Raw genomic sequence first — 22320 nt, 5'->3', positions numbered from 1 at the left:
AGGCCAGGCAAACAAATTATAGAAACAATTGTGCCCTCCTCTCTTTTTCCATCTTCTGGATAGTGTATTTCCTGCTTTAAGTGTATATAGTGAAAGCTGAATAATGCTGGTAATCTGTTTTGAAAAAGTAAAATGTAACCTATGCATTGATGTCAGAAAATAAAAGCTGTACGTATTTGGTTAAAGGTCATGGGGACCCTATGCTGAACTATGATTGGATCCTGCAGCTGTCTTCTGATTGGGCACAAACCCTTCTTCTGCTATTATAATGACTCTGGTTTATAAAGAGCCTGTCAGGCTTCTTTGCATGCTTCAAATGTGTTGTCATTAACTCCTCTTACATTGAGATCACTGAACATTTGTCAGGGAGAGAACAGTTGTTTAAGGAAACCTTTTAATCATATTTGAGCCATCTCCAGACTGTAAATCTACTGTTTTTTATCATAGCTTCAGAGATCCCCCGAAATGTGATCTATAAGAGAATAATTTTTCCCCTTTGCTGTTTTTGGTGTTTTTCAACAATTGAACAGGATTAGCATACCACATAAATGGTATCTATAGTACCAGAATCCAGCCCGTTCCAGTATCCAGTAGTGCTAAAAAAGAAGCTATAGTTCTGACAATAAACACAAGCAAGAGTTTGTTCATTTTTAGTTGGAAGATTGGAACCCTCTTCATACATAAAAAATAAGGAAAACACAACCCTACCATTTTGATGCTTTATGAATCACCTTTTGTGCCAGAGCTGTTGCTGAAATTATTCTGACCTTCAGGTAGACCAAAAAAAGAAAAAAAAGCAAGCAGTAGCCAAACTTCTTAGGAACAAAGACAGCTTATCTCCCCATGTGATATATGGCTTTTTTAAGAAAAGAGAAATAAGAATATAGTCGGAAATATAGGAAACTGTCTTGTACTGTGTCAGATGCCTGGTCCATTTAGTTTACTACCACTGATTGGCAGTGACTCTCCAGGGTTTCAGACAGAAATAATATCCAGTCTTACCTGGAGATGTCAGGGATTGACCCTGGAACCTTTTACATACCAAGTATGTGTTTTACCATTGAGGTATGATCCTTCTCCCAGAATATACTTTCCTATAAATTTTTCATGAGCCTTAACATACAACCAAGTATACATTAGAGCACATATTTGAGCCCTTTTTCAGTAGGTAATTTTGACGAGGTTTTTGGTTTTCTAATGCTGCGTCTCCCTGGTAAGGCAATGGAATTGTGCATCTATCTGGCCAATAAATAAAATCAATGGCATTTGCTCCCAAGTGTGATATCACTACCCCAGTCTGTAGATATTAGTGTGCAGCAGATTGTATTTATATACAGTGTGCAAGGATTTCTGCATATTCATCCATGCAGGAGATTATCAGAACTACTCATCCCCGTCCACCTACAGAAAAGGTGGCATAAGTTTAGAAGGGCAGAGTTCAAAGCATTTGAGAAACACTGTGACATCATAAATTTAATTAATAATAATAAGCAATTTCTGAAAATGCACACACAAACTAAGAGCATAAGAAGAGCGCAGGTGGATCAGACTGTAAAGTCCACTTAGTCCAGCCTCTTGTTTCCTAGGGTGGCTGATCAGCTGCCTCAAGGAATCAAACATACAGGAACATGAAAGCCAATAGGCTTCTTCCACTATGGCTTTCCAGCACCTGGTACACATAAGTGCGCTCTTTCTGAACCTATTGCATAGAGCTATCATATGGGCCATTGATTAACTTGCCTTCCATGGATTTGTCTGATCTCTTGTGAGAGCCATCTAATCTGGTTAGAAGAACCTTCAGCCCCGTGGAGCTGGTGAAATACCAGATAAGTGAATTGCCTAAGATCCAGAGGTGTTAAATGCACTTGTCTGGATGGTTTTGCAGCCTCTTTCCCCTTGCCAGAAGTGTCTTTGAATTTCTTGACCCTTTCTGCAAAGTTTGATGTGTTCTAATTTATTCCAATAATTATAAGGAAAATGCAAAGCAGTTTGCTTTCAGAAACAACAGCAGAGAAGCAAGGGCAGCAGAGAATCAGGACAACTTGTGTTTAAACTGCATACACAGCCTGCAGAATATCCCATAAGAGTAGGGCCATTTGAAGCAGACAACAGCATTTCCAGATGCTCCTCAAGAAAATTGAATAAGTCATTTTATTTTTCTTCCTTGGTGACAGTACCAGTGTGATTCCTCAAGCGCTGGCTGTTTACTTGTCCAAATTCTTTTTCATTCATAGGCTTGAGGAATTTTAAATGATTCGGCGAGATTTCCCTCCAGGAGGTTATAGTGTGACCTCCTACAGGGAAAGTGGGTTTGCAGTCCTGACCCCTGGGCAGCGGTAGCAGCCAGCTATCTACATCGCAAAACCCTGCCACCAAATGGCACGAGTTAACAGAAAAAAACGAGCCCTGAAGTCTCCAGAATCCAGAAATCGGGTTCCAGTGTTGAAAGCCATACCAGAGGTAGCAAATCTGATTCCAGCTCCTCCTCTTACATAGAATAGCATTCTCCCTCCCTCTCCCTCACCCCCTTCAGTTTTGCATAGAGACCTTTCTCAGCTGGCATGACTGTTGGGGCTGATTGTATGCACCTTGAATGGAGCCCCTTAGCTTTACTTATTTACTCTATTCTTATTCTGCTTTCCAGACAATGTCTGTCTTCCACAGTGGCTCATATCAACACACACAGAGAGACAGAGGCCCTGCCACCAGGCTTGCAAACTAGAAAGGTCAGACGCACACAAAAAGGGGAGAGAAAGGAAAAAGAAGAGGGAGATCTTCAAGGCAGGAACAAAGTGCTGGGCATTTTTATCCAGTTTGGCCCAGCTTGGTCTTCCTTTCTTGGTGGCTCTTCTGTGAATAGCCATTGGTGAGCCATTGGTGTTCCATTGGCCAATAGATGGAGTCAGAGGGTTCTTTCCCTTTGCTTCTCAGGTCTCTGGGCCAGAGGGAGTTGGAGCAGAGTATTCTTTCAGGCAGGGAGGGGAGAAGTGGGTTCCTTGTAGCTGTTGCCACTCTGGCCTCCCCTTTGTCTCAATATTATTCTTGGGAGGCAGAAGGTGTAGCTTCCCAGCAGCTTTACGTTTCCTGGCTGATGGCAGGAGCCAGAGGGTGCTCCTCTCATGGTGTCTTGTCCCAGGGCAACGGTCAGTTGGAGCTGATGGTTCTTTTCAGCTTGATGCTCCACTCCCTCCACCCATTCACAGGGTCTGTGATGTTACATTGTCCAGAAATTTTCTTGTTTTCGTTACTGGCCTCCTGCTCTGGACAGTGCTATCTGCTACACCTGCTGTAGGACAGAAGCAGGAGCATGGGTTCTTCAGCCAGAAGAGTCTGCAGCGCAGTGGAGAAGGTTAAGCATACTGCTCAGCTGTTCCCAGGCACTCTGTTATTGACAGGGTAATGATGGGCCTGATCAGCGGGGCAGCAGAAGTGGGCTGGATTTACACACAGGAGCTGAATATACAGCGTTCGTGACACAGAGCTCTCCTCTATTCAGTGAGCGGACAAGCTCTGTAAAACGCTCTTGAGATTAAAAGCGCTACTATAAGTATATGTTTCTCTTTCTTCCTTAATTGCTGGATGTACCGTGTACTAAAATGTTTGTATTTTTGGCAAGGTGCACTATTCTGTGTTTGGTTCCCATAGGTGACTCTTAAGAAGAGATAATGTTTCCCCAGGATTCTTTTCTGAGCTCATTTTGTTTTTAAATTATGCTTATGCTTTACAGGGTATAATCTGGCACGGTATAATGAATAGGTTGGGATTTGGTGGGAATTGTTTGCCCAAATTGTGATCATTGATGCCCAGAGTTGAGGGTGGGAGAATGCGTTGCCTTGGCAAATGAGGATTCAGAATCCAAATTTGTCAAGATGACTTGAGTGTAGGGAAGGGCATTTGTGGAGGGAGCTGGTAGACGGGAAGGAGAGGTGCTTTGCTTCTCAGGTGGCAGAAATACTTTAAACTCCATGGGATGCATTTGCAGGGGAAATTGGTAGACAGGAGAAAGTTAAGCACCCCCCCTACCCCAAATTCTGTCCTGGATGTGTTCCTTCAAGAGGAAGACACAAGATTGGAAACCCTATCTTCTCATGGCGTTGTTGTAGCACCACAAATGTTTCCCCATGAAGACAGACACAGAAAGAACATTAGAATATAAAAAGACCCCTGCTAGGTCAGATCAAAGCTCCATCTAATGCAATGTTCTGCTTCCCACAATGGCCAATCAGATGCCTCCAGGAAGCCTGCAAGCACAACATGATAGCCAATAGCCGTCTCCAGTTGCTGCTCCTAGCTACTGTACATTACCGTATTTTTCGCTCTATAGGACGCACCCAACCATAGGATGCACTTTGTTTTAGAGGGGGAGAACAAGAAAAAAAAAGTCTCCACCTCTCTGCTCAGCGCCCCTTCAGCGAAGCGGCAGGAGAAACGGAGCCCCTTCCATTTCTCCTCCCGCTTGGCTGAAGGGGCGCTGCGCAGCTCTCCCTCTCTGCTGAAGCCGGGAGAGTCTTGCTCTCCCGGCTTCAGCAAAAGGAACCCGAAGCCTCCGGAGTGCAGCGGGACCTCCCGCTGTGTTCCAGAGGCTTTAGGTAGCTATCCCTGAAGCCTGGAGAATGAGAGGGGTCGGTGCGCACCGACCTCTCTTGCTCTCCAGGCTTCAGCGAAAGCAACGTGAAGCCTCCAGAGTGCAGAGGGAGCGCTCCCTCTGCGCTTCGGAGGCCTCGCATTGCTATCGCTGAAGCCAAGGAGCCTGCATTTGCTCCATAGGACGCACACACATTTCCCCTTGATTTTTGGAGGGGAAAAAGTGCGTCCTATACAGCGAAAAATATGGTACATTCACAATGTGGCTAGGAATCAAAATTTAGGGTTTTTTTAAAAAAAGAATTAACTGGCAAAGGGGTGGAGATAATAGTCCACAGTATCACATTCTGCAAGAATTAGCATTGTATGGGAGGGAAGCTCTCGTTGCTCATAAACATTGTTAATATACTGTGTAGTTATGCCCTCAGAGGCCTGCCATCTCTGCACCTACAGCTATCGTGACCAAGGGTGGTATTCAACTAAGTTTTACCCAGAGTACACCCAATGAAATTAAGGCAGGGCCATTAATTTCAGTGGGTCTACTCTAAGTAAAATGTAGCTGAATACCATCCTAATGGTTCCCTGGGGCTTTCAGGATCTCATGGCAGATGAAAATCGTGGGTTTCCACATTCAGAGGCAAGAAATTTATGGACCTGCTCTAAAATTGCCATAATTTCAACTATTTTCCTTTGTGAAGATGGGAAGTTAAGACTTGATCAGGGAGCATTCATTTAAAAGGGAAGAGGTTAGGGGTTTGAAGGAAGATATATGGAATTCTGATGTATCGTGGTGGAGAGAACTCAGGAATGTAGTCATGTTGGAAGTCTAGATCAGGGATATGGGATGTTGATGGACTTGGACCCCCATCAACTCCAGCCAACATGATCAACTATCAGGAAATATGAGAATTGCAGTCCAGGAACATCTAGAGAGCCTTGAGTTTCTTATTCCTGGTCAAGATTCCTCCCTGCATTTTCTCCTGGCAGAAATCCCTTTTATATCTTTGAACCTACTTGGTTTGAAAGATGTTCCTGTTAGAGGCAGGAAAGAGAAGAGACAATGGGTGCCCCTAATAATTACTTAGTTAGATGCAGGGCTTTTGAGCTCTCCCTGGTCCCTCTTCTGATGTGCCCAGTTGTGCAAGTTCAACCTCTCCTCCAGCATTTGTTTCTGGCCAGAGCCACTAATGTTTCGCTTTCTCCTTTTTTCCACCCCTGTATGTTTCCACAGGAATCCTCCGACAGCACAAACACCACCATAGAGGATGAGGACACGAAAGGTAACAGACTTGAGGGGTCAGTCAGAAGTTTCATGCCATATAAATCTGGCAAAGCAAACCCACCTGTATACTCCTGAGAATTTGTGTCCTTGAGAAGCCATATGGATCCACTTGGAAGAAATTAGTGAATGTGGCCTTGGATAGGAGCATAAGGACCTTCTGTCACAAGGGAACACAAGCAGATGAAGGATTCTATGGACTTTAAGGCCAAATGTAGTATTTGCATATAGTATTTGCAAAGCCTGCTCTAGATTTGGAAGGGCTTTGGGTAATTTATGTTGATGGGTCCCCCTAGGTTGTGGTAGTGCCAGCAGCATTGGTGTGTGTGTGTGTGTGTGTGGAGGCGCTGTGGGAAAATAAAATGGAGGCTCACAAACCCAGCTGTTGTGGAGGCATCAGAGCTGGTTGGGTCCTTCTGGGTCAACAGCAACTCCCCTGGGATGGCAGTCCCTGATGCTGGCAATGACTGTGTGATTGATTTCCTGGGAGATACAGGACAAATAGTTCCCAGTTGATGTTGGTACTGAGTCTTGCGAGAACTTTCTCTTACTTGAGCTGTGATAGGGAATCCAAATTGCTTTGCCCCCCGCTTCAGTGTAAAATAATACACTGAATGTTTCTGGCTTCACCTCTCCACTGGATCTCCTTAGGGAGAATTTCTAGTTATACACTGGAGAGCAAATAAAATAAAAGGGATGGGAACCTATCTCACTTTGGCAGAAGACAAGTTTTGCATACAGATCTTCCCAAGTCTCCATATCCAATTGAATGATCTCAGCTGCTAGAGCTGGGAAAGATGTTTCAGTTCTTGTTTTTGGATGTGTGATATATCTAGATCAGCAGAAAGGAGCTCCATGCCTCTTTGAGCTGCCTGAAGGTAAAGCAAAAGATGCAGAGATTACATGGAGCTCATCAGTCATCTTTGGCTAAAAATGTGAAGTTGTGAGCAGGTGGGGGGGGGGAGGAAAATTTATGTGTAGAACCTCACCCCACCCCCCAAAAAGAAAAAGAAAAACTGAGGTCCAGTATGAAACAATTAGAAAGTTGGTGGCGAGCATAGGAGCCAACTCCTAGGGGCCGTGGGGACTTTGTCCCCCCAAAAAAAATATTTGAGAGGGCCAGCCCCCCAAACTTTATGGGCACTGCCATTCAATAGTGTGTGTGCACCAGGTCACCTGATCAATTATGTGGGGTAGGACTTAACCTGGGCCCCCGCAATAATATTTTATTCAAGTTGGCACACTTGGTGGCGAAGAATTCGTTATAAAATACATTTCAAAAGTAGCAGTGACATTGCTCCTAATTAGAATAATAGAATCATAGAATCATAGAGTTGGAAGGGACCTCAAGGGTCCTAACTCCCTGCAGTGCAGGAATCTCAATTACAGTAAAGCATCCATGACAGGTGGCCATCCTTCCTATGCGAGGTGTCCTTCCTGTGCGGAAGTGAAGAAGAAACCAGGGCCAGTCGGACCATTAGGCATAAACATGTTTTGAGGCAGGGAGCAGCAGTGAGGTGGTAGAAGACAAAGCTCTATGCACCATGAAACCTGCCCTGCCAGACACACTGCCCTGTTGCCAGTGTAGAAGTAACATTTGACTGCCAGTCCAGACAGCTTCTTACATGGAACCCAAAGCTAGCATGAACAGTACGGTTCCATTCTAGTGAACAGCAAATCTGGTAGATGATCTCAGGGTGATTTGCAGTAGATTGGCAGGACTTTCTGACTCCTAGTTATTTTACAGTGCTTACAGCAAAATAACTTCTCCCATCTAACACAGTCAGCTGAAATGAAGAAAACTAGGCAGGAGTGGATTTTGCTGTGAAAGTAATGTAAGCTCAGTTCAGTTCAGGTACTGGAAACAAATTCCTAGGCTCCAAACGTGCTCAGATCTTTTTCATTCTAAGTGTATGTCTTTTGCACATGGCTCTGGTTGGAAGATCTTGAAGTTCTACAAAGCGCAAAGTAGATTGAACAAGCCTGAAGTCTGCCTCATTCCTGCTTTGAGAGTGCCACTGAAGCAGTGTACAGTCAGAGATGTGTGTCCCAAGATCCCTTGCAGCATTATTGGTCAATAGCCTTCACTTTTTCAGACCCAGGAAGCTTTAAAGCAACATGCAACACATGTAGATACATTTTACCACATATGCTCACTTTTCTCCACCGATTTTTAGGATGATCGGAGGCAAAGGAAGGGAAAGCCCCTGCATTGTTGTTAATGGTTATATAGAACAGGGTATTTTTGCAAGTGCAGTTTGCATTGAAAAACCCAAAATGCAAAAAAAGACACTCTGCCTTTTGCTGAACAGCACACTTTACTCTCTTTCTCTCTGCATCTTTCTTTCATTTTAAAATGAAAACCAAACAGATTCTAGCCCCAGCTCCAGTATGCATGATCGACTTTAGGTTGGGCAATACCCACTTCTGTGGGTTTGGCCCTCCTGTGAAAGACCCAAGTTATAGAAAAGGCTGGGACACATTTTTCACATTATGTAATGCAGCTCCATGAGTGTGTGTAAGCAAAATGTGTAAGTTTGGCCACGGGAGGCAGAGCAAATATTGATGCAGATGTTTATTGTTACTCTTTGGTGGGGTTACAGAGTATTGTAAAGAGAGCGAACTCAAGTGTTTCCTGTTACTCTGGATACTTTTGTCTTGGAAGCAACAGGAAGTTGGGTTTGTTCTGTTCGGGGCTGGGTAATGGGTGTGTGGGCTTTGTAATCCTATGCATGTATGCCCAGAAGTAAATCCCACTGAGTTCAGTAGGAGGTCCTTCCATGTGTGCCTTTGTACCTAAGCTGCATTTTTTGTTTTGAAGGATATCCTCTTTAAGTTGTTATAGTGTAACTCTTGGGTCCTGGAAAACACTCCTGGTAGTGGGGAGGGCACTTGTTTTCTTTTGACTGGCGGGGGACATCAATTAAATAAGTGCTGCACACAGTTTTTGTAACAGGTGGCATCTAATTCTCTCAGCAACATTACCTGGGAGTAGGTCGACCAGACTGGTCTTGTATTTTCTGTAAGAGTGACTTTAAAGATTGCCTCCACTTTCAAGCTGACAACTAGCTTAGTGGTGCTGGAAAGAGTGGAATGCAAACAGCCTTGTAATCTAGCACACGAGTAGGCAGACGTTAGATCAGGAACTTACTGATAGATCACTTATGTGTTTTGCAGTAGATCAGCAATGACTGTATGGCTCACAATTATTTAACAAAAGCAACAATGAAAAAGGCTCCTCCTACCCCCCACCCCAAAAATATTAGGCTGCTTGTGGGAGGAAAATATACGAATCCTTGTGAACCCACCTGTGTGCGTGAACAACAAAAGAATTGGCTGGGTTCCTGAATTCAAAATGTGGAGCTAACACAAGAGAGCCCCAGTAGCAGAGTTTTAAACTCACAAAAATCAGCAGCACAGTGGAACATTAGGAATATATGTTGTTAGACTTTTCTTGCCGCGTTTACAACACTCCCCTCTTTCTACCCCTTTTGCAAGGAACAGACCACTCACTGCTAAGCAAGTTTTAAAAGATTTACTTACAGATTCATAGATCTGATACATGTGTTGTTCCATGCGGCTGCAAGGAGAAATACAGGTCGAATACTCCAGTGTATAAAGTGCAGAATATATTTCCAGACGCTCTGGAGTGAGCAAACACATGTCTTTCTTCGTTACATGGTGCACGGGGGCGGGGAACATGAGAGTGTTTTTATGTGTGAGGACTGCAAACTCATTTTTCATACTGAAAAAATTGCTTGAATGAGCTTGTGCTTAGAGGCACGCTGCCCTTTAATTCTAAGAGTATGTTTCCACACCCCACCATCCGAAGCCGCCATTTTGCACCTGGTTCTCAATGGTGGATCTTCGTATGCTAGTAAAAAAAGCACCCACCAAGCAGATTACACAAGGTTGAATTTGCCCACCCAATTTGGCACTCACACCAGGCCGCAAGAATGTTGCAAATGTGGCATGAGGATAGAGTTGTATCCTATGAGCGTCTCTCTTGAATATGCAATGTTCTGAAGATACAACTTTGGCCCTACTCAAAAGGAGGCCAAGCTGGGAGGTCAAGTGAGGGGGGATGGAGTTGGGGTAAAGGATTGACAGGGAACAAACCAGCTGAAGCAAACAGATAGTGGAAATCCTCTAGTTAGACTATGCCCTGCCTCCTCTCTGTGTTTTTCTCCTCTTTTATATTCCATTTTGCCATCCTCTTCTCTTTCTCTGCCGATGTATATTTTGCTTTCCCATTCTCTCTTTTCTCCCATCAGAGCCGCCATTTTACTTTGGAACTTTTTATTTCTCGCTTTATGGTGTTTGTTTTCCCTCCCCCCCTCCCTTTTTCCCTCTCTTACCCATTCACATCAGTTAAGGCTGCTGATAATGAGCTTGTAAAAAGCCAGTTGAATCCAGGATCTGTCCCTGAACTTCCTCCCAGTCTGCAGACTTCTCCGATACCATCTGCTGCTGCTGCTGCTGTTGCTGCTGCTTGTAAGTCACAAAGTTCCTGTGCTCCTTTCCCAACTTTCCACTCAACTGTAGTTTAACTTTCCACTCAACTGTGGTTGACCCATCAGTAAATGCCCCAAGACCTTTAGTCATAGGTCCAGTAATTTTAAGCCGTGATTTTAAGTGAACCTGCATGAGCCTCAGGCACACACACACACACACACACACACACACACACACACTTCCCCTCTCCTTGTCATTCACGCATCAGAGGAAGGAGATTGAAAGCATCAGATCTGGATTTAAAACTAATTGTAGCTACCAGTGATGCTGCAGCTCAGGAAACTATGGGTTTTTTTTAAAAAAAAAACAACCTGTGATTTGAGAACAAGCCAGGATCTGAAACTGTGGTTCATAGTGTAAATAAACCATAGTTTCATCTGAATTCAGATGCCATGGGGGACTAAGGTTAGTTTAAAATTGAAAGTAGAAAGGTTTGATATTCTCCTCTAGCATGCAGAAGAGGCTGGGGTGTGCATGAGCCGGAGGCACTTGCAGACACTACCACATAGTGGGAACCAGTGGTTTCCCACAACATCTGAACAAGTCATAGGTCTGTCTGTTCTGACAGTGTGGATAAACATATAGTAAGCGTATGACACTAGTAGCTATAAATAAATGTAAATATAATAACACAATTTGTGTGTTTGTTGGGGAGGGGGTGCTAGATCGTACCTGATGGACACCTTTTCCACCTAATGTTTCCATTTCCTAACCCATGTTCCCGGGTTTGTTCATTCTTCTGTTCTTGTTCCATTATACTTGGTTTCTCTTCCTTCTCTACCTCCCTGCCTTTTCTGTCCTGTCTTTTCTGTCCTGTCTCAGTACCCAAGCTGACTGATGTATTAGGCATGGTGAAAAAGGGATCAGGGGCCCCTGAAGCTGAAGAGTCAAAGACTTTGGTCTCTCCACCCTGCATATCTCCAGCTGTTGCAAACCCTCTACCTCCCCAGTGTAAGTAGCGAGACGGTCTGGGTTTGCAGCACTGGGGGGTTAATTTGGCACAAAATCCCAGAGGGCCTTCATGGTCTCCATAGAATAGGATTGCCATATTTCAAAAGTAAAAACCAGGACACACGAACAGTTGTTGAGCTTTTTCAGACAACCCTCAAAGTTGCTGAGCTTTTTATAGTAAAAGCTACAAGAGTTTTGGAGCTTTTAAAGATATTTTCGGCACAATTTAACCCCCATTGCCGGTTTTCCAGGACATTTGCTTGATTTCTGAAAAATAATCCAGGACACCATTTTTGGAGGTGAATTTGAGGACATGTCCTGGAAAATCAGGACGGATGGCAGCCGTGCCGTAGAGCCTTTCATTAGTTAAACACAACTTGGAATGAAAATACTTTCAAATTTCTTTTTTTTTAAATATATATATATATTTCCATTTATATCCTGTCCTTTTTTTCATCCTGGAACTCAAAGTGTATGCCTGGGGTCCTCTGGAGTTTCCCCATCCAGGCACTTTAGCAAGGTGGTGGGCTTCAGGTGGCATCAGACCATGGCCTGGCAATGATAAGGCTATATATCTCTCTCTGGGATGTCCCATTGATGCGGGGGCCACCACTGAAAAGGACTTGCCTCAGTGTCGAGGGAACAGAGAAGAAACATGACAATGTATGGTCCATGGTCTGCTGTGTTTTACTCCTTCCTGCTAATGCTGGTTCTTCACACAGCAGGGTTGGCATGGCCATAGAGAAGGCTTGTGTGAGCTGGGAGTAAAACATATTAGGGATCTCTTTTTTTGAAAAACTAACATGGGTCTTTGCTCCCACACAAAATATTTGAGGAGACCATTGGGCAAATGAAGCTCCAAATTTGTGAATACTAGAAGGAACCCCAAAGCCTTCCTTGCATGCTGTCTTACATTGATTCCATTCTCTTGCATGGCTTTCTGGTACTTTTCTTTTCATTTAAAAATTGGGTTTCTTTCCCTGTCTCGCCCTCTCTGCTCCCACCTGTTCCTCTCTCAGCTGCAAAGCTTTCTGATGTATTAGGCATGGTGAAACGGGGCTCTGGGCCACCAGAAGCAGAAGAAGCAAAGCCTTCCATCACTTTGCCCTTCCCTCCTTCTGTTGTTGCAAATCCTGTTCCTCTCCAGTGTAAGTAGCATGCGGCACCAGGGACTGCCAAACAGAACTGCTGCTGAGGAGCCTTTGTAGCTTTTCTAGCCGTAAAGTAAGGCAGTTGCCCTACTCAGTGTTGCAGGGCCCCTCCCTCGTCCTGAGTTTTGTGCTGCCTAAGGGGTTGATGGGAGTAATAATAATATTAATTTATTATTTATACCCCACCCATCTGGCTGGGCTTCCCCAGCCACTCTGGGCGGCTTCCAAAAAAATATTAAAATACTGCAATACATCAAACATTAAAAGCTTCCCTAAACAGGGCTGCCTTCAGATGTCTTCTAAAGGTCTGGTAGTTGCTGTTCTCTTTGACATCTGGTGGGAGGGCGTTCCACAGGGCGGGCGCCACTACTGAGAAGGCCCTCTGCCTGGTTCCCTGTAACTTGGCTTCTCGCAGTGAGCGAACTGCCAGAAGGCCCTCGGTGCTGGACCTCAGTGTCTGGGTAGAACGATGGGGGTAGAGACGGTCCTTCAGCTATACTGAACCGAGGCCGTTTAGGGCTTTAAAGGTCAGCACCAATACTTTGAATTGTGTTCAGAAACGTACTGGGAGCCAACGTAGGTCTTTGAAGACCAGTGTTATGTGGTCTCAGCGGCTGCTCCCAGTCACCAGTCTAGCTGCCGTGTTCTGGATTAATTGTAGTAGTCCGAACCATCTGAAAGGCACCAGGTTGCAAAAGGGCTGTGTATGCCAGAGACTGACAACCTTATCAAAGGATGAGCCGGTCGACGTTCTGTCTGTTGGAGGATGGGCCAGAGCGTGTGCGCATGCGCTCTCTTCTGGGTCAGAGGAGTGTGCGTGCACACATGCTATTTCTGGTGCTCCTCCAACCCAGAAGTGTGCCGGAAATAGCGTGTGCGCATGAAGAAGAGCTTGGATTTGATATCCCGCCTTTCACTCCCTTTAAGGAGTCTCAAAGCAGCTAACATTCTCCTTTCCCTTCCTCCCCCACAACAAACACTCTGTGAGGTGAGTGGGGCTGAGAGACTTCAAAGAAGTGTGACTGGCCCAAGGTCACCCAGCAGCTGCATGTGGAGGAGCGGAGACGCGAACCCGGTTCCCCAGATTACGAGATTACCGCTCTTAACCACTACACCACACTGGCTACTTCTCCATCTTGCATGCGTGCGCACATGCTATTTCCTGCACACATCTGGGTTGGAGGAGCGCCCGTGCACAGGCGCCATCAACCTGGAAGTCGGTCCCCGCGCTGCACCGGTAAGGGCAGCGGGGGTCGCCATGGGCCGGTTAGACAAGCCTCGTGGGCTGCTACCGGTCCATGGGCCTTAGGTTGTCGACCCCTGGTGTATGCAATCAGGAAGGGGACTGTAGCGTTAAGACATGGTTGTATCAGGCTTGATACCCTGAATAAGCAACTCCATATTTACATAACTGGGAATCTCAAAATTATTTTGCTCTTACATTTTTGCTTTCTAACCAAAGTCATTCTTGGGATAATCTGGGTAATCCCAAATAATTCTGTACAGTGGTACCTCGGGTTACATATGCTTCAGGTTACATACGCTTCAGGTTACAGACTCCGCTAACCCAGAAATAGTGCTTCAGGTTAAGAACTTTGCTTCAGGATGAGAACAGAAATTGTGCTCTGGCGATGCGGCAGCAGCGGGAGGCCCCATTAGCTAAATTGGTGCTTCAGGTTAAGAACAGTTTCAGGTTAAGTACGGACCTCCGGAATGAATTAAGTACTTAACCCGAGGTACCACTGTACTCTGCTTGTCCCATCGTTCTGCCCAAGGCAACATTCCCCCCCCCCCGGTGGCAGAGAAAAAAGAACCAACAGCCCCTGAATAACCAAGGGATCTTTAGTGTCTCATGAAATTTAAGAACATCTGAACAAATGTAGACATTGACGCAAGCTAAGCCACATCCTCACTGCGTGAAAAGTCGTTCCCCCCCAGCAGATTCCTTTCTCTAAGCCCCCTCCTCCTTGTTCTTTATTTTGTATTCATTCCCCACCCCCTGTTACTTTTCTGTTTAGTTTTCTCATATTTCTCTCCCTCCTCCCACCCTAGCTGCCAAACTGTCTGATGTATTAGGCATGGTGAAAAAGGGGTCTGGGCCTCCAGGGGCTGAAGAGTCAAAGCCTTCCATCCCTCTGCCTAGCCCATCTCCAGGGGCTGCAAATCCTCTTCCTTTCCAGTGTAAGTAGCAGGCATCGCCTGCATGTAGCTGGAGTATCGTAAGCACCCTGTAGAATCTTTGTGGGGTCCCCCTCTTTTTGTTTTTCCTTGAAAAGAAAGGCCTTGCACTTTGAACAGGGGCAGTTTCGCTGGGCGGTACAGTACAGGGCTTAGCTGCACCGTCAGTGAATAAGGACTCAGCTACATTAGTAAAGAAACAACAATTTGAATGCACTATAAGCATACAAACAACAGATGGCGGCAGAGAGCAGGAAATTTTTACAGGTGTTTTTCCATAGTTTTTTTTTATTTTATTTTGTTATAACAATTTAATTTCCTACTTATTTATAGCATTTTTTTCCTGTGTGTAGATCCACCCTAAGAATGGTTGCTTCAGAGTAATTGAACTTGGATTGTTGCCCTGAATAAATTATGCTCATATGCGCAGGCAGCAGAGAGCCCCAGAGTGATGTACCCACTCCATACCTCAAGTGGAAATAGCCTTAAATGTATTAGATCAGTCCAAGCTCCTTCATTCCCTTCCAGGAACCACATGCCAATGGTGAGTGGGGCCAGAGGCAAAAGTGGGCAGAGCAACGAGTGCGAATTTGCCCCTCTCCATTAGTTTCTACATGCACACCCCTCTCTATCCTCCATCCAGGCAAGCAAGAAGTATTATCAGAGTTCAGGGACACATTCCAGCCGCATTAAAAACACCCAAGGAGGGTGTAAGTGGTGGCTGCTGAGTTCTACCTCAAAGGGGGAAAATAGCCTTATTATAAATTATTATAAGGTCTGATCTCAAAAACGCTACCACTCCAGCTTGTTTGTATGCTTATACTTTAGGCAAGTCCCCTCTTTCCCTCCATCTCATTTGTAGTCTGGAGCAGTCTAATTCAGGACTAGTTTTACGATGTAATGGGCAAGTTGTTGAGACTAATCCTGAGTTATTTCTCTCCTATCCACTCAGTTTTAAAAGTTGAGGGACTATTTGCACTGAAAATAATTCTAGGAAGAATATTGCTTGCATTGTTACTAGGTTATGGAATGATGTAAAGGGACTCCAATCCTGTCAAGCTCTCCTCCTTGACCCAGTTCTCTTTGCCTGTTTTCTAGTCCTTTCCTCCTTGCTTTCATTTCTTTCTGCTTGTTGCCTTTTGTGTTTTTTTCTCACCTCTCCCTCCTCTCATCTCTTCCACCCCAGCTGCAAAACTCTGTGATGTATTAGGCATGGTGAAAAAGGGCTCTGGGCTTCCTGAAGGCGAAGAGCCAAAGTCCTCCATCACCCTTCCATGCCCACCTTCAGGTGCCGCCAACCCACTTCCTGCCCAGTGTAAGTAGTGTGGTGTCAATGGGATTTCTTGTCCCATGCCTCCAGGGATGTTCCAGCAGTCTAGTGTGGCAGCTGGCACTGCTGTGCCCTCCTTTGACTCTAATGTGCGTGCTCTACAGCTCATGTGGCACAATACATCTCAGGGGCTTTTCCATAGCTTTTTATATTCATAGAACCATAGAACTGAATGAGGATTAGTTGGTCATCTGGAACAGGAAAGGGGAGCCTATGCAACCCCCTCAAATACTACTGGACTACAAGTTCCATATCCCGTGACCATTTGCTATGCTGACTGGGGCTGATGGGAACTCAAATCCAACATTTGGAGTACCACGTGTTCTCCATTTCTGATCTAGAGCTGCTCATTAAAGGCAACCAAAAGCTAGAGCATCCTCAACAGATGCTGGTCTGTTTGAAGATGCCTATCACAGGAGAATTCACTATCCCTCTAGTTAATTTATTCCATTGTTGAACAGCTCTCACCTGTTGAGAAGTTTCTCCTAATATCCAGTTGAAATCTGTTCTCCTGCAACTTAAACCCCTTAGGTCTAGTCCTGCCTTCTGGGGCAGCAGAGAATAAGTATTTGCCCTTTTCTGTGTGACAACCCTTCCAAGTATTTGAAGAGTGCTATCATGTCCTGTCAGCCTTTTCTTCTCCAGGCTTAGCAGATCCATAAACTTGGAAGAACTGACTTTACCTGCTTTTACTGAATGCTCTTGGCTCTCCCTGACCATGTGGAGGCTATGCACAAGCTCAGACCACCTTACAAAAATCTTGCAGCAAGCTCTGTGCAAAGAGCTTGCAGATTCGGTTTGTTCTATGCAAATAAAGTGTGATACACTACAAGGTTCTCAGCTTACCAATCATGGTTGGTTTCAGCAAAACAAATAATGATCCCTAATTCAGACATAATTCTAAGCCAGGGATTATGGTTGCATGGAGAGGAGCAAAACAGATAGCTGTGTTCACAGTAAACCACAAAATAATGGTTTCCTGTAATGTGAGCATTGAGCTACTCTTTAGAAAGTGCCATTGCTGCCTTCATTGGTTAGACTAGAACAGGAGACACTGTTCACCTTGAATTCTTTCTTAGTCGCTCTCCTTTATCTGACCCCTTTCTTTCCCTTGTTTTTCTAGTCCCTCTCCACTCTCCCATTCATTTGTGTTTTATTATTATTCTCTCCGTGCCTTCTTTCATCTGTCTCACACCAGCTGCCAAGTTGTCTGATATTCTAAGCATGGTGAAACGGGGCTCTGGAGCCCCAGAAGCTGAGGGGCCACAGCCAGCTGTCACCCAGCTTTTCCCAATTCCACTCATCCCAAATCCTCTGCCTTCAGATCGTAAGTAGCATGGTTTCGTGGCCTGCAGCTGTGAGCCCCACTTTGTTCTGTTCAGACCCCAGGGAAGATTCTGTTCTCTTTATTACACTGTAGGTGTGAAATAAATAGCCTAATGAGTATTGCTGCATGGCTTCACATGAAAACACTTCACTTCAGTGGGTGAATAGCTATGCTTGTGTGAATGCAGGCTAACAGAGAAAGTGCATTAAATGCATGGCACAAGCTGAAAATCAAGGTTGCATTGTGGGAGAAGCATTGTGTTTAAAGCCTGGGACATTGCAGATACTGATTTACAATGCTCTTGCTGTGTGTTTAAACAAATAATGGGCATGGGATTGGACATTTTCCATCCATCTTTCCTCCCAGAGGTCCAAACACTGCAGTTGTTCCCCTCTCCATCCAGTTGGAGGCATGTTGTTTGAAGAAAGGTGCACTAGGGTGCACGTCCTACTTCCTCCCTAAAGGAAGCCTGTCTTCTGCCTCAAGGAGATAGTCACGGGTTCAGTCACAGTCACAGTCCTGGTAAATATGGGAATCAAACCGGGTAGTGGGAGGTCTTAGTTTAAGACCACTAGTAAAGCCACGTGCCGACTGGGAAAAGCCAAATGAAAGCCATACTTTGGGAATTGTGTGGTCTGATATTCTGATCTTAGGCCTGATCTCTGGCTGTGTTAGCACATAGTGCTAAAGCATGGCTTAACATTATGAAGATGAGCTGCAGCAAGCCTCAGGCTCACACGTTCCCCCCTTCTCCATCTGGGCTGGATTATGGCAAATGAATTACGTTTTCAAGGGTGGAATTCATTGGTTATAACAGAACACATGAAGGGCTCCCATTACGCATGTTTTCTCAGAAGTCTCATTTCGGGCTGGGTGATATCTGCTTTCCAACATCGTAATAGGATCTAGGAGTCTTGGTTGACCACAAACTTGACATGAGCTAACAGTGTGATGCGGCAGCTAAAAAAGCCAATGCAATTCTGGGCTGCATCAATAGGAGTATAGCATCTAGATCAAGGGAAGTAATAGTGCCACTGTATTCTGCTCTGGTCAGACCTCACCTGGAGTACTGTGTCCAGTTCTGGGCACCACAGTTCAAGAAGGACACTGACAAACTGGAACGTGTCCAGAGGAGGGCAACCAAAATGGTCAAAGGCCTGGAAACGATGCCTTATGAGGAACGGCTAAGGGAGCTGGGCATGTTTAGCCTGGAGAAGAGGAGGTTAAGGGGTGATATGATAGCCATGTTCAAATATATAAAAGGATGTCACATAGAGGAGGGAGAAAGGTTGTTTTCTGCTGCTCCAGAGAAGCAGACACGGAGCAATGGTTCCAAACTACAAGAAAGAAGATTCCACCTAAACATTAGGAAGAACTTCCTGACAGTAAGAGCTGTTCGACAGTGGAATTTGCTGCCAAGGAGTGTGGTGGAGTCTCCTTCTTTGGAGGTCTTTAAGCAGAGGCTTGACAACCATATGTCAGGAGTGCTCTGATGGTGTTTCCTGCTTGGCAGGGGGTTGGACTCGATGGCCCTTGTGGTCTCTTCCAACTCTATGATTCTATGATTCTATAATATACCACCAGCTAATATTACGGTATAATACGGCATAAACTACATGATACAGCGGCATACTAAGATGTCGGAAAGTTGGCGGGGAGGAAGAAGGCAGTTGCCGGCCACACAGATGATTAGCATCACCATGTGCAACTTCTGCCTCTTCCTGTTGAGGCTGGGCAAGCAAAGCCGCTGCCTCCTCCAGCCCCCGCCCACCCGGGCTAAGGCGCCTGAGGCAGCCCCATGAAATGTTATGTTTGCGCGCTGGCCCAGCCGCCTATAATAGCAGTGAACAACATAAATCAGCAATGAAATTATATTCAGAAAAAGTGTACAAACTGCATTACCAAAAATATGTTCTGGCTGATCAGGTCTTATCCAAAGTAGCACACCTACAGAGGATGTTTTGTTCTTGCTGCTGTTGCATCGAGCGCTGAAAGTGCACAGCTTTTTTGCTGCACCTAGTAGCAACTGCAGGGGAGATGCAGAAAAAGTGGTTTCTTTTCTCCACGGGATTGTGAGTCACAAGGTCTCAGGCCATCTCCCTCTGGCCTGAACTTTCTTTCCCCTGCTGAAAACCTGGGAGTCCCGGGCAGTGGTGTTGGTTTACAGGGATGAATAACAGCTTGGCACATTTGCAGCTGGAGGGAGACACCAGCAAACATGAGCTGAGATGCCACACAACTAGTGCTAGGACAGGGCATAGGGAGAACACTCATTTCAAAGCAGAAGCAGGCATGACTGGCAAGCTCACAGGTAAGAACTGGATTTGCTGGAAAGTTAAAGCCCCCCCCACCCCGGAGACTAGGTTTATTTTCAAGGAGAAATGTGTAGCTGGATAGGATCAGGATAGTACTGTCTTTCATTGCTTGCTGGTTTCTTTAAGGCTTAGTGTATATTTTCAACCTGGGCTAGTCTTACTATTCGGCAGCTGATTTGGGGTGTCATGAAAGGGCATTTTTACTGCCAGGCAGTGGCGCTTGTGAGATGTTCTGCTGGCCTTGAGGACTATCCAACTTGATGAGAGGTGGGGGAGCAGCATTTCTGCTCCTCTTCATCCAGCAAAATAGTTTCAACAAAATATTTACGATCACTTCATGTGAATGAATTATCCATTTACATGTTTTGCTTTAAACTGCTTTAAAGAGTTCTCCCCCGCTCTTTCCCAGAGCCATCCTGTGCATGTTTACCTGGAAGTAAGTCCCTCTGTGTTGAATATAGCTTCCTCCCAGATAAATGTGCACAGAATTGCAACCTCAATTCATTTTTCTGTGGGGATGGATAATTCTAATCCATACATTGGTGATTATAGGTGCAGAAGCGGGTAGGATAGGATGTGGTTTTATTATGGAGGGGGAAAGCACTGTTTCATACATTCACATTTTTATGGGATACAGAGGGATGCAAACTAACAGAAGGAAGTTCATTAGGGGTTTTTTAAACATAATTTTGTTAATCTAGATTTTCAAGATAGCCTGCAAAAGAGAACCATAAAACAAATATAAAACAGATGAAAGGCATCAGAAGCAAAAGCAACAGTAAAAATACAAAAAGCAGTAGATATAAAATCAGTTAAAATCCTGGGTAATCTTTATTTTTTAATGTCTAAAATGTGGCCACATTTTAAGGAAGTTCATTAGTGAGAGGGGCAGTCTATTATGCTTTGAACATAGTGGGGGCAATTTTGCAGTTGCAATTAATAGATTAACCCAAAAGTCTGTATAATTACTCCACTGGGGTTGTGCCTAGAATATATTATGGGACGTCTGCTACATGATTCACTACTTTTTCTTTTCTTTTGAAAAGGTAAGTGCAGCTGGGGGGAGCGATTCAGAATGGGACTCCAATGCTGGGGAAAGGAAAGGGTTACATTTCCCCCTTTGCAGCTTTCCCCAGGTTTAAACCCCCCCCTAAAAAAGCAACTTTATTTGTCCTATGGAAACCTATATAGTAAGTTGTGGAAAAGGGCCTGCTCTCATTTCACATTATAGTGTTATATTCAGTGATGTCTTTGCCTTTGCAGAAAGTACTCCTGCAAGTTGGGACACCAGATTTTTGATGATACCTCTTATAAGCACATATCAGCTGCTTGTGAGAGTTGATTTACTATTCAGAAAAGAATGGGGTATGGTGAAGAGGGCTGCAGTAGGGGTGTGTGTGTGTGTTTGCGCATGCACATGCGAGTGGGGCAGTGATAAGCAAAAACCAGGTGCCCTGATGTAAGTACTTTCCACTATGGCAGATCTACCAGTGGATATGACCCAAACATAACAGATTTACTTTAAAGCCAAACCACTTAGAAGCTTGTTTTATGTTCCCTGAAAGAATCCCCTCAACACATACGCAGTATAAACATGGACGTACAAGTAGCCCCTGCATGCCTAAGAATCAGGAGTGCTCACAAAGCAAAGAATCAGCCCAGGTAAACTCAAATGTTCAAGAACAACTAACTGTTACCTTCCCATTTGCTCATTTGCATGCATATCATCTTCTGTCATGCACACGTTTGAGAAACATGAGCTAAAGATTAACATTAGTTCAGGCAGGGGAATCGTCCTGAGCCACCTTGAGTAAAAGTGGCAAGTTTGCATTTGTACTCTGCCTGTGGGGGAGAGGTACCAGATCAAAGGCAAGATTATGTCAGTAGATGAAATTTAAAATGAACAAGAGAGAAGGATGTCAGCAGTATAATTATACCTTGAAAGAGAGGCATTTATGGGACCAATTACACAGAGCCCGGGTCCATGAGCTTTCTTGGATCAGTTTTGCTGCAAGCTGGGGAAACACAGGAGATCTAGGGTGAGTCAGAAGAGCTGTGTGAAGATGGAAGTTTGATTGAAGCATTTGATTCTAAAGCATTTTCGTGCTTTAGAAAAGGGAGTCAAGAGTCTGTTTCCGTAGACCATTAACATGCTTGGCAAGCCATATTTTCTAAGCCCTTGGCTAAGGTGGACGTTGAATCCCTGTCACTCAGATCCACACGTGGCACTTTTGGCAAATGGGTCCAACTTGTCCACAAAATGTGGGTGGGGTCTTTGTTGCTTGAGATTCCCCAGGTCTGCTAGTCTTCCTATGCAGCTCTCCTTGCCCAGTCATACATAGGGGTTCTGCACCTATTCAAACTTTCTAGAGGCTATAATTTAGAAGGGCTTCCCACCTCCACCCTCATGCATGCCCACTTCCCAACTTCCCACTCAGTTCTGTTAATGGGAGTCTAGCATCCAAGTGGGAGAGGATTGGGGGTTCCGTCAAGGCACAGCAAGCATGAGTGGAGTGGATTCTCCAGGCCCCATGAGGGCACAAGTTTCCAAATGCTTTTGCTCCCAAGAGATGACCTTGGCAAGGCCACTGACACCATCTCCGCCACTTGGGTTCTGCATTATTCATAGAGCTTGCTCTAACTGGGTCGCTTGGGTGCCTTGCAAATTCCTGCATCTCTCCAGATCTCCT

The 22320-nt window shown here is 44.9% G+C and overlaps 1 protein-coding gene across 15 annotated transcripts in view; it reads left to right on the top strand.

Moving 5' to 3' along the window:
- The window catches only part of CAMK2B (calcium/calmodulin dependent protein kinase II beta), a 208959-nt gene that overhangs the window by 171101 nt on the left and 15538 nt on the right, over positions 1-22320 (top strand). For 6 of the 15 annotated variants that reach the window (XM_083588544.1, XM_083588543.1, XM_083588542.1 and 3 more), the window contains 7 exons: positions 5816-5864; positions 10235-10357; positions 11201-11329; positions 12349-12477; positions 14533-14661; positions 15845-15973; positions 17187-17315. In XM_083588544.1, coding sequence (XP_083444670.1) covers positions 5816-5864; positions 10235-10357; positions 11201-11329; positions 12349-12477; positions 14533-14661; positions 15845-15973; positions 17187-17315 — 817 coding nt within the window. The remainder of the gene's footprint in view (positions 1-5815; positions 5865-10234; positions 10358-11200; positions 11330-12348; positions 12478-14532; positions 14662-15844; positions 15974-17186; positions 17316-22320) is intronic. The other 9 variants (XM_083588539.1, XM_083588538.1, XM_083588537.1 and 6 more) reach the window with 3 other exon arrangements.

The sequence above is a fragment of the Podarcis filfolensis genome (genome assembly GCF_964270895.1).
Source record: "Podarcis filfolensis genome assembly, chromosome: 15".
In the NCBI taxonomy this organism is placed as follows: Eukaryota; Metazoa; Chordata; class Lepidosauria; order Squamata; family Lacertidae; genus Podarcis; species Podarcis filfolensis.
Note: the sequence above shows the minus strand (reverse complement) of the source record. Positions and strands in the feature narration are given on the sequence as shown.